At 36.4% G+C, this 15,983-nt stretch overlaps 1 protein-coding gene across 1 annotated transcript in view; it reads left to right on the top strand.

Moving 5' to 3' along the window:
- LOC126369097 (uncharacterized) overlaps positions 1–15,983 on the top strand; it is a 38,101-nt gene that overhangs the window by 9,936 nt on the left and 12,182 nt on the right. The window contains exon 2 of the mRNA XM_050013389.1: positions 13,676–15,469. Coding sequence (XP_049869346.1) covers positions 13,676–15,469 — 1,794 coding nt within the window. The remainder of the gene's footprint in view (positions 1–13,675; positions 15,470–15,983) is intronic.

Here is a 15,983-nt window from a genome sequence, read left to right as displayed (position 1 = left end):
GGGCCATCACTCTTTTTACTTTATATCAATCAACTTTGTGAGCTAAAGCTGCCGAACTCTGAAATATTTACCTATGCTGATGACACTGCGGTGGTTGTACATGGTTTGACTTGGGAGGATATAAAGACCACAGCAGAGAATAACCTTATGACCATTAAAAATTGGCTTACGCAAAACCGCTTAACATTAAATATAACTAAAAGTAACTATATCCCCTTTTCTATTACAAATAGTTCTCAACCACCCAAAAATTATGATCTGTTTATTCACTCGACATCTAACCTTAATGCGGAATCATCATGCCTTCCCTTGACTCGAACCACTAACACTAAATACCTCGGTATTCATCTCGACCGTAATCTAAATTGGTCCTTCCAAATAGACAAGCTCGCTTCTAGAACTAGAAGACTAATACACATTTTTAAAACCCTTCGTAGGTCTGCTGACAAAGTAACCTTAAGTACAGTATATGCCGCTCTCTGAGAATCAGTGCTTACTTACTGCATACCGGTCTGGGGTGGCGCCGCCAAGTCCTATTTCATTAAGATAGAGAGAGCGCAGAGAGCCATCCTCAAAGTTATGCATTTTAAACCCTACAGATTCCCTACCGAGGAACTGTACTCAACCGCAAAAGTCTTAACTGTGAGGAAACTCTTTGTTCTCCGTGCAACTTTGCGTTTACACTCACAGGTACCACTCCCGGACCCATCTAAAAGGAAACAATTCAGAGTCAATTCACACACACACACACACACACGCACGCACGCACGCACGCACGCACGCACGCACGCACGCACGCACGCACGCACGCACGCACGCGCACGCGCACGCGCTCGCACACGCACACGCACACGCACACGCACACGCACACACTCACTCACACATACACACACTCTCACACACACACACTGCAACCGTTTCCGAATCTATTTTTATATTCATACTTAATTACTTGTTTCATTTTAATTATTTCTAGCTTTTTATTTTTAACTCCATATATAAGATACTACTGCATGCTGTCTCTAATGAAATCGCTCATTTTTGTTTTCCACTACTTTTGTCATTTTACAGTATTGGTTCTTAATTTACATTATATAAGTTTACTCTTATAGCTCAACTTATGTGGCCGAACCCTGATTACCAAGTCACAGGCCTGTGTGCTTAGTTTGGTTTATCAGAGTTCAACAATTAATTTGTACAACTTTGCTTCTTATAAATAAATAAATAAAAAATAAAATAAATCGTTCTTCCAACTGGACTACTACGGCTCTTACTCTACATAAGGAAGTAGTCATTAAAATCGGCTAGCTTTCTATTTCGTTATCAGTCTAGCTCTCGTAGAATTAATAATAAGTTAATCAAATTGTTTGAACATGTTCTCTCTCTCTATTTAAGAGCTGCGCTCTTGTCGGTGGAGTAACCGCCATTCCTCTCTTCTTCCCGCCAAAACCTTCACCTCCCGATACGACACGACCTGCACCTTCTCTTTTATTTGTTTCATAAATGTTATCCTAGGTCTACCCCTTCCTCTCTTCCCTTCAATTTTTCCTTCTATAATGTTTGTTATAAATGAATCGTGTCGTATCAGGTGGCCAATCATATTTCCTCTCCGGACATGTTATTCCAGTGAATTTCGTAAGCAAATAAAAGGTGTGTTCGAATACCTCGAATATAGTAAGTGCCTGATACAAAATTTCTGACGCATGATCATGACTAATATTACTTACTAGGTTTTTATTAGGTAGGTACTATTTACTGCACGCTCACATAACGAACATTAACATTAACACTTTAGTACCATGTCACATTAAACTTATGTCAAGTTGAACCTAAAGTCTCACTAAGTGTCAAATATGTTAATGTGACAGGCTTCTATAGCAGGTATACATAAAAGCCATTGATGTAAAATTATATAAATGTTACCTACCTACTATCATAGAATTAGAAATAATGATACTACGTATAGAACGGCAACTCTCTGCTCCCCACCAGTGGCTGAGCTAAGATTGCCTTACGACGTCTTTCTGTTAATAATACAGACAATGTTTGTCATGTTCAACAAGAATACAATATTCAAAAATAATGTTAAACTGATAGTTATAATAAAACAAGGTACTTTCCCTACATCACGTTGCGTACTTGATAAACTTGCCAGCTGGAGTGATAAGCAAGCACTTCTCATGTCATTGAAAGATTGAAGGCTTGCAAAACAATAGCAATAAAGTTGAGCAATCCACTTTGATACTACTTATGATCTATTAGTTATACTTCTTCTATTCTTCTATCGTGTGGATTTTGAGGTGGATTACCAACCCCATGAACCCGGGTTTCAGGGTTATTACTGAACCGCCATAGGCCCCTGACATGGCTTATGTAACGACTACGTACTTACTAATGTAAGTACCTAAAGAAGATGAGACAGGAAAAAGTATTCCCAACCAGGATCAGTTTTTCTTCGTGTGTGCGAAGTATGAAAGAATGCTTTGTTGGTTTTTTTATTTCAATTGCAAGAACACAGTGTCAGTTTCTGTAAAAAAAAAACTTTAACAATGGCACGGTAAAACCTTCTGTTGTCTAGTTCTCTATCGTAGTGTAGGTAATTAAAGAACTTAATCATTCTTTTAATTTCCCTGATAATAGTGATAGTGATAAAGGTGAAATGGACTTCCTTGAGGAAACAATTTACTTAATTGTTTAATTGTAATTCATTCAATATTCTCTATTCTTTAATTGCATACTATGATGCTGTACAAGTTGGTAATTTATGAGTTTCACATCACAGACCATTTTTGGGCACAACAAAGTAGAAGTTTAAAAGAAAGAGGGAAGCTTTTCAAATTGTAACATCAGTATGATTAAGGTATTCACAAGTGCTGTAGTACATTTAAGTTTTAATCAGAAGTTCTTTTACGTTTTGATTACCTAGTCGTAGTTGCTCCGTCTATGTACACAACCAGAAAGTACTTTAAATCCATTTTTTGGTGAAACAAAAAAACAACTTTTATTTGCGCCACTCTAGATGTTTCTGATTTTAAATAATATTTAAACTGCCCCTACAAAAGAAAAAAAAAGCATAAACAACGGACTTGTCTCTGGCAAATGAGAAGAGAAACCCTTACATTGGCTCCACTATTTATATAGTTAACTCTTGTCTGTCTGTCTGTTGTCTGTTCACACTTAAACCGTTGAATTCATTTGGTATGGAGATATTTTTATACATAGGAAAGGACATACGTTTCGATCCTGGAAATCACACTCCAAGGGGATGAAAAAGGGATAGAAAAATCCATGCGGACAAAGTCGCGGGCGATAAACTGGTTCTCTATATCGTATTACCGTCTTTTGCCGATCTTAATACTCCGCGTCAATTCTGTATTTGAAACATACAATAGGTACTTACACTCCATTGTGTACTCTATATGAAACATATTAATGGCTTTTACTGCTATACTAAGTAAGTCCGTGTGGCCATCCATCAACACTTCTATCAGTAAGGGGGTGTACAGGGATGTACCTACCTTAATACACGCAAAAGAGATTATATATTATTATTATACATAAGATCATACCATAGACTCATAGACAGAGATAGCTCATAGACATTTTTTTTTGTTTTATTATTATTGTTTTTATGATGGATTTTTTTTCTGTGTACTTATTGATTTCCGTGTGGTTTCTGTCCTGTGTGTGTGTGTGTGTGTGTGTGTGTGTCTGTGTCTGTGGTGTCCGGAAGTAATATATATTTCTTTCTTCCTTTCTTTCTTTCATACATTGATATACTATTATGAATGTATATTTGTGTGAAATTTTCCATCGTAAAATTCACGATTTTTTGCGTGTTTTTTAATGGTAAAATCCAGGCACACTAATTATGATGCATGCTAATGAACGTCACAACACTAGCTTACGTACTTTGACAGACCTACTTAATTCAGCCCGCGCATTGCGAAATGCGATAATCACTAATTGTACTGAACGGGGGATTAAAATGGCCACATCGAAGAAATTCATCTAAAAAAGCAATATTGCATTTTGATATTTGTTTGCATTGCGCACTTACTTTTATATTTCTGTTTAATAGTATGTAAGTATCTATAAATCTATTTTACACTGGTATATTTCCTGATAATGAACTACTACCATAACACTTGACTTCACAAATGTATGAACACTGGAAATTAAGATAAGGTTGATAGATTTACTGGTATTTTGATTAAAAAATGTACTCGTAAATAAAGTTGACAGATTTGAAGGCAGAGACCCTGATCATGGCATTGGAAACTTTGCTGATAAAAACCAACACGCAAGGTAACCAACCATACTAACCATACTTCTGTAGAAAAAGTAAATAAGTATTATAAATTATTAAAAAAAAATAACATTGCCTTTTGTTGCGTTCGTTTTATGGGATTCGGTGACAAAAAATTAAAATTATAAATCAAATGACAGACATCTAGATTATGCAGTCATAAATCAAGTCAAAGTGAAAAACGGCCATTTGTTTGCATTGCGCACTTACTTTTATATGCGCAAATGACAAATTGCAATATGGCTTTTTTAGTTGAATTGCTTCTATGTGGCCTTTTGAACCCCCAGGTTGAGCAGACTAATACTTACCTGTGCTAATTAAATAAAGCAAGAAAAAAGGGATTACCTAATGTTACGATGGACATTTAAGTAAACTAAATCAATCGGGTGATTCATTCTATCTATATTTTCATTCAAATTAATTATTTCGTCAAAGGCATTCGGATGTTGAAATATTCGAATGATTAATTTTCATTCGAACGATCTTTCAATGCCATTCGAATAATTCGGTTGTTTATTTTTGGATCAATCGCACATCATTAGTGGAGATAGGGCAATACTTTTTTTTATAAGAAAGTATCGTATGTTGGAGAAAATAGAATCCGATTCGACTGTAATTATAGGTTACAGGAACTTTCCTGGCTGCGAACCCTAAAAAACATATAGAGGTACATATTCTCATTTCTCGGGCATTATTTAATAACATCTGTATTTACCACTCTAGAACGAATAAATATATTTCGATTCATTTCATAATTACTTATTTAAAAATACAATGCAATGGCAGAAGCATAATTATAACAAATAATTGTTGATTGATATTTGGATCACGTTATGTATAGAATTATGGTGCTACCTACTTATATTACTTCTCTTTATTTTGATCAGAATAATAATGGGTGGAAGATGTAATTGTGCCTGGCTTTAATAACAAGGGTCATCATTTGTAAAGATGCATATTTCTGTTATGCATGAAAATAGAAGGTTAAACTAAGGGAAATCTGTACAGCGCCATCTGTATTCTTATTGGGGAACTTCGCCTGGAAAGGCACTTATTACATGTGTTTAGCTTCCGGCCTTAGAGCAGTAGGTATTAAAAACCATTTACTTATCTCCAGATTTTAAACACTTTTCGTTACATACAGAAACTCACACCTATATTCCACCCGGGACAGTACAGATTATGGATTCCATGTGCTTCAAACCTGACATTTCTCTTGCTTCCTCTACATTCATCATACACACAAAAATAACTTTTCGTCGTTTCCAATTTATGTACTTAACATTCAAGGACAGTAAGTAGCCAATTAAGTAACTTAAGTTTTATTTTACAATCTAGTCGCTGTGTTTTATTGTATCTCGGAGAGGTCAAACTAATTATCAATAATAACTATAGGGGCCTATATTTATTTATTGTTTGTTTATAACTTTATAATTATTTTAGGGTTGTATTTGTAGGTTTAAAACTAAAGGCCTATGTCTTTTCATACCGCTATCAGTCCCGGCTATTAGCCGTAAAAATCACCTTCACCAACCCTCTCTGCCTTTATTAAGGTTGATTAAGGAGGCTTGCACGCAGCAACGGGACGTATATAGGCCGTTTATTGGTATATGACGTATCTGCATCACCTGTGTTGAAGATTGATGGTTTAATGGTGCTGTTTCCAGTACGCACCATCTAAATTTATTTTAAGTTATACCTGTCACTTTCCTATCCGCCGAAAAGGAATGAGACGGATAATAAACAGGCATAAAATGTTTAGAACACGCGTCAATTTTAGGCGAAAATTAAAACAACCCTCTCAAAATTTTGCTTGACTAATAAACCGGCAGAATTAAGTTGACAGCTGAGCTGCATATCAGCGAGATGCCTATTTGATTCGCCTGGGATATTCATTTATTTTAAAATTAACAGCTGTCAATAATCCGTCCTTTTCCTTTTCGATGGATAAGACGACGATAAGTATAACTTAAAATAAAATTAAGGGTCTGTAGGAATCGGGGCCATTACCTACCTATAAAATATAACTTGTTGTGTAAAACAGGTTGATCCTAATAATTTGTTTTGTTAGTATCTAATGACTTCTTGGTCGATTGGAGGTGGTAGCTAACTATATAATTTGCTGATTACATCTATAAATAGGAAGGTTCATACGCGTTATTCGTAAACAAATGCTGAGATACGCTGATTTTTGAAATAGGTTATAGAAACATGGTAGCTATCTAATTTTAACCGAGTTACTAATATATATTTTTTGCGGTTTGACCACAATGTCATCTGATGGTAAGTAATGATGTGGTCTAGGGTGGATAACGCTTACCTAGCAAATGTCACACTAGCCTTGAAGATTCCCAGATTATAACGAATTAGAAAAACTGACGACAGCTCTTCTAATTCGTTATAATCCTTTGCTGTTCGCATCAAAAAGAAAGAGGCAAAACGTTTAGTGCGGATTGGTGGTATAAGTATAGATATTTAATATAAACAAAAAAGTCGGTCTTATCACTTAAAACAAGTTATTTCAAGTAACCACGACGTAATACTTACTTAGTACTTCAATACCAATTACTTATCTCATTTGCTGCTTCGACTCATGGACATTTTTTTTTCTTTGAGGTGACTTATTCCAGATTTATTTGACGGCATTCGCTATTAGGCCAGGCCAGACAAATGGGGAGCGTTGAGCACTCAACTTGTACTAGGATCCTTGGCCAAATTCATGCGATATAATAACACAATTTTTTTTTGACGTGACTTATTGTAGATTTTCCGCAGATGGCATTAACTACTTGGCCGGAAAAATGGGGAGCGCGGAAGGCTCTCACCCGGTACAACGTTTAAGACAACAGGCCTGAGGGTGCCCAGTTGGGCGCGAACCTCGGCTCAGGGCGTCGTCTGAGAGGAAAAATATTTGAAAGAATTAATCGACCCTAGTGGGTCGATAGCGATAAGCGCTGAATGAGGGAAATCGTCGACCACGCCGGCGGGGTCGGTATCGGGGTCCATAACTCAAAGCCATGCCAATGCACAATGAAAAAATATGTTCACAAAACATTTATATCGAAATAAAATACTAAAGTACCTACGTAATTCATGTTACGTACTTTTTGCCGCAGTCATCTGCGGTCGGTATTACGAGTATTAAGTTGTATTGAGAAATAAATTTTCCATTTTTTTTTATTAAATACGTAGTAGTATTTATGAAACCAAACTAAATAAGTAGATTACAGTAGAATTATTATTTCGACTTTCCCTGATGATCCTACAGTAAACATAAACTATATTTAAGATTATTTAATGTTTGTCGTCAGCGCCGTTTTCTAATGCAACTTACCTAATTTTTTTTCGAATAAGTCATGAAATTAACTCACTAGCCTTCAATAAATCACCACGATTACCAGTAAGTAGTTGACTAAAATATTCGTAACAGATAGGTACCTATTTTGTTGTTTCAGACTCTACTGATGCTAGGTATATTATTGATTTTGGGTGTAACTAAGCAATACTATTTTTAAAATATTAAGAAAGGCTAGTATTTTCAAATTTGTTCTTTTTTCGCACCTAGTTGAATGCTATTCAAATTATCGTCAAAATTATTCGTAAAGCGCTTTATGTTACTCATTGTTGATTTTCTCAACAACTTTGTTGCGCGACTAAAAGTCCGTGACGGACATTTGTCAATTTACTTTACAAAGTACTTTGTAATCGTTAAAACCCATTCATTGAAGCAAGAAGTGTAACAAAGTGGGGATTTAATTTTTTTGTCTCTTATCTACGAAGCGTAAAGTTGTATATAAGTACTTAAATAATTTACCCGTTCAACTACCAGCAAATAGAGCTATTATTTGTGATGATGTGAATGATTTCAGTCGCTTCTTAATTGTTTATAAATACGTGACAATGGATTTTATATAATTAGATCTAAAAACATTATATATATATATATATATATATGGCGCTTGTTCAGATTTAACGTTATAATTACCTATTTTCCCATTACTCAGGCACATAATTATTCTAAAATATAATACGAGTATAATTGCAGAAGCATACATAAATATAATTATTGCTTGATATTGGGATCATATTATGTATAGAAATATGTTGCTACCTTTATCGCTTCTCTTTATTTTGATCAGAATAATAATGGGTGATGTCATTATGTCTGGTTGTAATGAAAAGGGTTATTATCATTTATATCCAAAAACAAAGATAAAAGATGCATAATATGTCTGTTATCGATGAAGGTTAAACGAAGGAAAATCTGTATAGCGACACCTATATTGTTTTGGAGGAACGAAGCCTAGAAAGTACCTCATTAAATGATGCTTTTACGCACTTGGAAACCAGGTAACTGGCCGATAATAGGGCCTTAAGAATTAAATGTAAAATCGTCCTAATCTGTCGCGGTTAGAGACGATTTGCGGTGAAGCTCAGTACCGTAATTGTGAGGATGCCCTTGTGATTGATCGATAACAACATTTATTAAGCCTTTACTTAGATTAAAACTGTGACGGCAAAATATTCTGAAAACTACAGACTCTATGGTAGGTACTCGGGATAATGCGGATTTTCTTTAAAAAAAAAAATTTTATTAAATTTATATTAGGTTAGTTAAGTTAGTAAGTAAATTTATATTAAGTAGTTTAATTAAGTTAGACCTAGTTACCTCCAAAATATTCGCATGCTTATATCTAGCGGATCATGTGATACTTGGAACATAAAACCTACCAACTGTTTACAAAACCATGAATCCTATGCGAATAAATGATTTGATTTTGATTTTAAACAAGAACAAATTTTTGGACACTCTTCTTTCATAATTTTGTAGCATAACATAACAAAGCATCACGCCTGTTTCCCCGAAGAGGTAGGCAGAGGTGTTTGGTATATAATTATAACATACAGTCAGTCCTCGCCAGCTATGTGTAAGTCCTAACCTAATAGAGGGTGAGCCTATTGCTATTCAAAATTCAAATGAAGTTGAATTCAATATCGAAATAAATATTGTGTTTTGTTTTATTTATAATAAATATTGTTATATTGTTTTTTTATTGTTGGCGTCCAATATGGAAATAAATATTTTCTTTCTTTTTTTCTTTAATTCAATGGTTTAGAGCCCGAGCCGGGATTTGAACCCGTGACACTACGATGTAAGTCACGCGTTCTCCGGATTACCAAGGATTGTTCAATATCGAGAGATGATAAGAAATCTCGATCACTGTAAACATTGCTCAGTGGTGTTTGGCAGACGAAAAAAAAATAAGAAGAAGAAAAAAAGAAAAGAAAAAAAGAAAGAAAAGAAAAAGGAAAGAAGAAAAGAGAAGAAAAAAGAGAAAGTGAGAGTGTGTGTGGTGTGAGAGTGAGTGTGAGTGTGTGTGGTATATACCCACTCCTCGCCATCTGTTTGTGTCCCATGTACTCGTAATAGGGGGCGAGCCTATAGCTATTAACCGGGCACAAATCCTGGAAACCTCGATCACTGGATAATCAATCATATCATCTGGTTATAACTGATTTGATTACTAACTAGTTATAACCATTTCCGCAGTCCGCACTTCTTCTCGTCGTTATATTAAAGTAAATAACGGCCTCCGTGGTCCACAGGTTGAGCATTGGGCTCACGATCCGGAGGTCCTGGGTTCGATTCCCGGTGGGGACATATCACAAAAATTACTTTGTGACCCCTAGTTTGGTTAGGACATTACAGGCTACCTGATTGTCGCACGTTAAGCCGTTGGTCCCGGTTACTACTTACTCATGTAAGTAAGTAGTCGTTACATGAGCCATGTCAGCGGCGTTTGGCGGCTCAATAGTAACCCTGACACCAGGGTTGATGAGGTTCGTACTCCACCTCACAACCCACACGATAGAAGAGTAGATCGATAGAAAGTAAATTACCTATCTATACAGGGTGTTACAGACCTCTGCCTACCTCTGCGGAGATACAGATAGATTGCTATGATACGTTATGTCAAGTATCAATATTGTAATTAATTGTAAACAACCCATAGATTTCATAATTGCATATATTATGTAGATTGTAGGTACCTGCATTCTATCTACGAAGCGAGCACGACTACGAAGTGACATCACTTTTCTAAAGAAAGAAGTTTATATTTAATTTTATAAACAAAATATCGCATTCGCAAATGTATACCTAATATGTAAAGAAGGATACTTACATTACAAAAAATATGCATAACCCGAATAAAAAACTTGAATGGCGTGTTGTATATAAAAACACAAAATAAAACCAATGAAACGTTTAAGGAGAGGTCATTTATTTATGTTGATTAAATGTTTCTTGTTATTTTTATCGCGACGAAGAGGTTAATAAAATAAAATTAAAAAAAAATACTCATCAACTCTTTTTTTTTTTCAAATATTTAAAATTCAAATAGGTTTTGCTGATTTTTTAAGAGCATAATATACTTAAATAAATTCGACGAAGACTAATTAAATCTAGCCTGTTTCAAGCTATAGGTATCGATATTTATATTAAGTGTGAGCAAAAAGTCACAGGTAGGTCAAGGCAGCGCAAAAAAACATAAAAAAGATAGGTAAGTATACTATGGTAGCGCGCGCTAATCGTAATTAATATTAAATTACTGGCTGTTTGCAAACGTTGTCTTTGCATTGCTCAGGGTCAGGAAAATAAAAACTCAACTGAACCGTCGTCGTTAAGCGGAACTGAAAATTTAATTCTCAGAAACTACGAACAATAATGGCAACTTAATAAAAATATTGTCAATTATGCATTTATCATGATTCCAACAATGTAAACTGCATTTAGAAATGTCCTGCAGCTTTTAAAGAGTTGGTATAGTATCGTGTTAGTCTAACAGTTCCCCAAACAAAATATAGATGGCGCTGTACAGCAGTAACGTGATAATTACGTATTTTCTCATTATGCAGGTACATAATTATTCCGAAATAGAACGTAATGGCAGAAGTATATACAGGGTGTTAGTGACGTCGTAACGAAAACTTTGAGGGATGATTGAGACCATGATTCTGAGATGATATTAAGTAGAATTTTCCGTCGCAAAAGTATGAAACAGAAAATAATAAAAAGAAAAACAAAAATTTTCATGAATTTTGGGACGGAAAATTCCACTTGATATCAACTCAGAATCATGGTCTGAATCATCCCCCTCAGTATTTGTTACGGTGTCACTAACACCCATCCCTACTTGTATGGGTACAGTATGTACTTGTGCGGGGTGTAAGTGATATCGTAACGAATACTGAGGGGGATGAAACAGCTGATTATTCTGAGTTAATATCAAGTGGAATTTTTCATCGCAAAAGTATAGAATTGAAAATATTTTTAAAAAACTAAAAAAAAATCATGAATTTTGCGACGGAAAATTCCACTTGATATCAACTCAGAATCATGGTCTGAATCATCCCCCTCAGTATTCGTTACGATGTCACTTACACCCCGTATAAAAATAAATGTACCTATATTATAGTTATGTTGCTACCTATATTGCTTCTCTTTATTTTGATCAGAATAATAATGGCCAAATCCTGCATCTTTCCTTAGAGCGGTGATTATCATGTATAGGCGACACACACTCAACAATGTGCAACATCCTAGATAAGGTGCATCTTGCTTACGAATAATGTAGGGTAACGTACACTAAGGGTGGCTTGCGTAAGGGTCTTTAAACATGTTTAAAGACCCTTACGCAAGCCACCCTAAGATCTAAAAGTAAATAGAATAAATAAACACAAAAAAGAAAAATGCAAGCCTGTGATTATATGGTATAAAATAAATTATGAACGATTACTTACCTACTAAATTACTACAAGTCTTACTCTTATACTAATAAAAATATGTTTCTTTTTTCTACTTATAACATTTATTTGCTAATTAGCTACAATTAAGAAATACGCAACAATTAGTTCAATCTTTATCACGATTTTCTATGAAGTCATGGTATTTGTTTCGTTAGAAAATCCAGTGATTTCTTGTTTTGACGTTATTATCCGGCTAAGTAGTTAATGCCATCTGCGGCAAATCTACAGAAAGTCATGTCAAAAAAAAAATCAAAGACATATATAAAAAGTAACTGATTTGACCCGATTAAATGTTTGGGTGTTTTTCTAGTCATATTCAAAGAATTTTATTTTAAAGCACATAATAACGGGTTCTTACCGCGTTTAAATGGGGATATGAGACTCCCGATATTTCGACACTGTTGCAAGTGCCATGATCACGGGATGACTGATGAGATTGGTGTGGACTGGCGTAAACTTAAAACAATTTGATTTTCTATTATTTATTCTGTGCTTTTAGTTAATTAACAAGAACAATACCTATTAACATCCTATCCCTATCACCATGCTGAATTCAGTAGGTACACACCATCTAAGTGTATTTAAAGATATACCTGTCATTTTCTTATCCGCCGAAAAGGAAAGGGACGGGCATAAAATTTATGGAACACGTCACACGATGTGATAAAAAGGGCTATCGTTTATACCGAAAGACAAAGATAAAAGATGCACATATCTGTTATCCATTAAATTAGAAGGTTAAACGAAGGAAAATCTGTACAGAGCCATCCATATTGTTTCTGAGGAACGTAACTTGGTGTTTACTTAATACTTATTTAATTTTATTTTTCGTCGTCTCTTTGTCATTCTATTCATACATTACCCTACCTACTTGGAACCTAAGACCTTCATAGTTATAAGGCGCGTGTTCAACAACTATACGGGTTAATCGAGATGAAGACAGGGTTGTCTTGCTATCTAGACTTTTACCTAATGCGTAAAGAAACAGCTACATTTTCTAGAAGGTTGCGAGGTTCCCGCAACCACCATTAGGTCAAGGACAACCAGTCAGCATATCGACATCTAATTGAATGTTTAAAAATCCTACATTCATTTATACCAACGCTAAATAAATTCTAGATCAACTTGATATGTATTTTGTACCTCACACTTGTATTTAAGTGAGATACGAAATGTCAAAAGGACACATTTTTAGTGAAAACTAAATAAGTAAGTCAAACTTAAATAAGTCAAAAAGTAACACCACACAAAATCACATAAACAGCATATATACGTCTACGTCTCACTGCTGGGCACAGACCTCCCCTCAATTAAACCAGAGGGGGCAATAAAAAGAAATATGGAATTGTTTTTTGATCATATTCGACTGGTTTCAGTTTGTTATGTAAGACCCAGTCATCTACCCAATAATGTCTGGAAAAAAGTACTTTTATATCTGTAACTTTATATTTCTTGTGTATGCAATAAAGTATTTGTTATGTTTTGTTATTCGTCCTCTTCGAATACCTTCGCATGATTTGTCGAAGCATTGATAACAATATGTTCTCGTTGTTCTAGATGAAATACCTGTTGCTGCTGGTTGCGGCGCTGGCCGTGTCATCGGCGTCCGAGCCCCTCAGGCCCTCCTGCGAGCGCCCAGTCTACTGCGACAGCAAACTGCTCCACCATGTCATGCTCCAGCGCATCTTCCCCGACTCCAAAACCTTCGTCGACCTCCGCCTTACACAAGACCCCGATACAACCCTTGCAGAATTCGACGCTCTCCTCAACGAAACCAACGATAATCCCACCAAAGAACAAGTCACAGATTTCGTTTCAAACCACTTTGCAAATGGTAGCGAACTCCATGACTGGTCGCCACCAGACTACAATCCTGACCCGATATTCCTCGCATCGATCCGCGACCCAACTCTTCGCCAGTTTGCCAAAGACATTAACTCCATTTGGCCGACCCTGGGTAGGCAAGTCAAGCAAGAAGTCCTCGATAATCCTGACCGTTTCAGCTTGATCCCAGTGACTCACGGATTCATCATCCCTGGAGGCCGTTTCAAAGAACTTTACTATTGGGACACTTACTGGATCATCGAAGGGCTGCTTATAAGTGGTATGGACGAGACTGTAAGAGGTATGATTGAGAATCTTATCGAAGTGCTGAACAAAATTGGTCATGTACCCAACGGTAGCAGGTGGTACTATCAGGAGCGCAGCCAGCCGCCGCTGCTAGCCGCAATGATGTCCATATACATCCGACACACCGGAGACATCGCGTTTTTGAAAGAAAACATGAAGCATTTAGAAACTGAGATCCAGTACTGGCTTGATACGCAGCGTATTACTTTCAGTGTCGGTGATCGTGCATTTACGCTGCTCAGATATTATGCTCCTAGCCTCGGACCACGTCCTGAGTCTTATTATGAAGATTATAAGAGTGCACAAGTTTTCACATCTGAGGAACGTAAACAGGAGTTCTACGAAGATATCAAAAGTGCAGCTGAAAGCGGCTGGGACTTCTCTACTAGATGGTTTGTAGACAACGCAGGGAATCTATCCAGTAACTTGACTGAAGCCCACACACGGTACATCATTCCAGTTGATCTAAATGCTATTTTCGCAAACTCCCTCGCTAACGCCGCACACTTCGAAGCTTTGCTGGGTAATAGGTTCAAGGCGAATTATTACAGAAAGCTGGCTAAGCAATGGAGAACTGACATAGAACAAGCATTGTTCCATGAGAAAGACGGGGTTTGGTATGACTATGATTACGTGAACAAGCATCACAGACGAGATTTTTACCCGACCAATGTGGCTCCGCTGTGGATGGGAGCTGTCGATAAGGATCATGTGAAGAAACATGCCACTCAGGTGTTAGAATACTTGCGTCTGTCGCATGGCCTTGACTATCCAGGTGGAGTGCCCGCCTCCTTGATCCAGAGCGGCGAGCAGTGGGATTTCCCTAACGCGTGGCCTCCGCTAGTCAGCATGGTTGTGAACGCGGCTGAAGCGTTGGACACTGACGAGGGGTACCAGATGGCCTTCGAAGTTGCCCAGACGTGGGTACGGGCTTGTTTCATAGGTTACAATTCAACTAAGAGTATGTATGAAAAGTACGATGCGGTCGTGCCTGGCAACTATGGGGGTGGCGGAGAATACAATGTGCAGTCTGGGTTCGGCTGGTCTAACGGTGTGGTGCTGGAGTTCCTCGCCAAGTACGGTCAGTCGATGACGGTGAGCGATGACCCCGATGACAGCAAGGCAGCCGAGCCGCTCAGTGCTAAATACAAGATCCATCCATATTTTGCCGCCGCCGAAAGTATTTATAATCCGTCTGCAGATGATAGCAATTCCAAATCAATTTAATTCCGATCCATTTAAAAAAGAGTTAATAGTGATTAATAAGCGTAGTGAAGACAAACGTGGTACATAGATACTTAAATATTTTTAGATTAATATACAATTGTTAATCAATCGTTAAAAATGCGTAAGTACGTATCAAAGTTTGACGTAATTCTAAACACAGACAGAATTGAACGAATTTTCGATTACAGAAATAAGAGGTACTATTACTATTCGATTACTTATATTATAAGGTATTATTACTATTCGAAAGTGATTCGAAGAATCAGTATTGCTATTGAATAACGAATTTAATATGACGACGACTGGTTGCGTCCACCATAATAATTTTATTGATAAGTGCGACTTGCATTTGTTATAAATATACACTATAGTTACATAGTAACTAAGTACAAGATGATATAATTAATAATTATATAAATAAGTACACTACACAAGGTTGTGACCATTATAATAATTATGTTAGTAGAAATTCTAGATTAAGATATGCAACAGAAGTGCCATAATCATA

This window comes from Pectinophora gossypiella, chromosome 8 (assembly GCF_024362695.1).
Source record: "Pectinophora gossypiella chromosome 8, ilPecGoss1.1, whole genome shotgun sequence".
NCBI lineage: Eukaryota > Metazoa > Arthropoda > Insecta > Lepidoptera > Gelechiidae > Pectinophora > Pectinophora gossypiella.
This window is presented reverse-complemented; position numbering and strand designations above follow the sequence as displayed.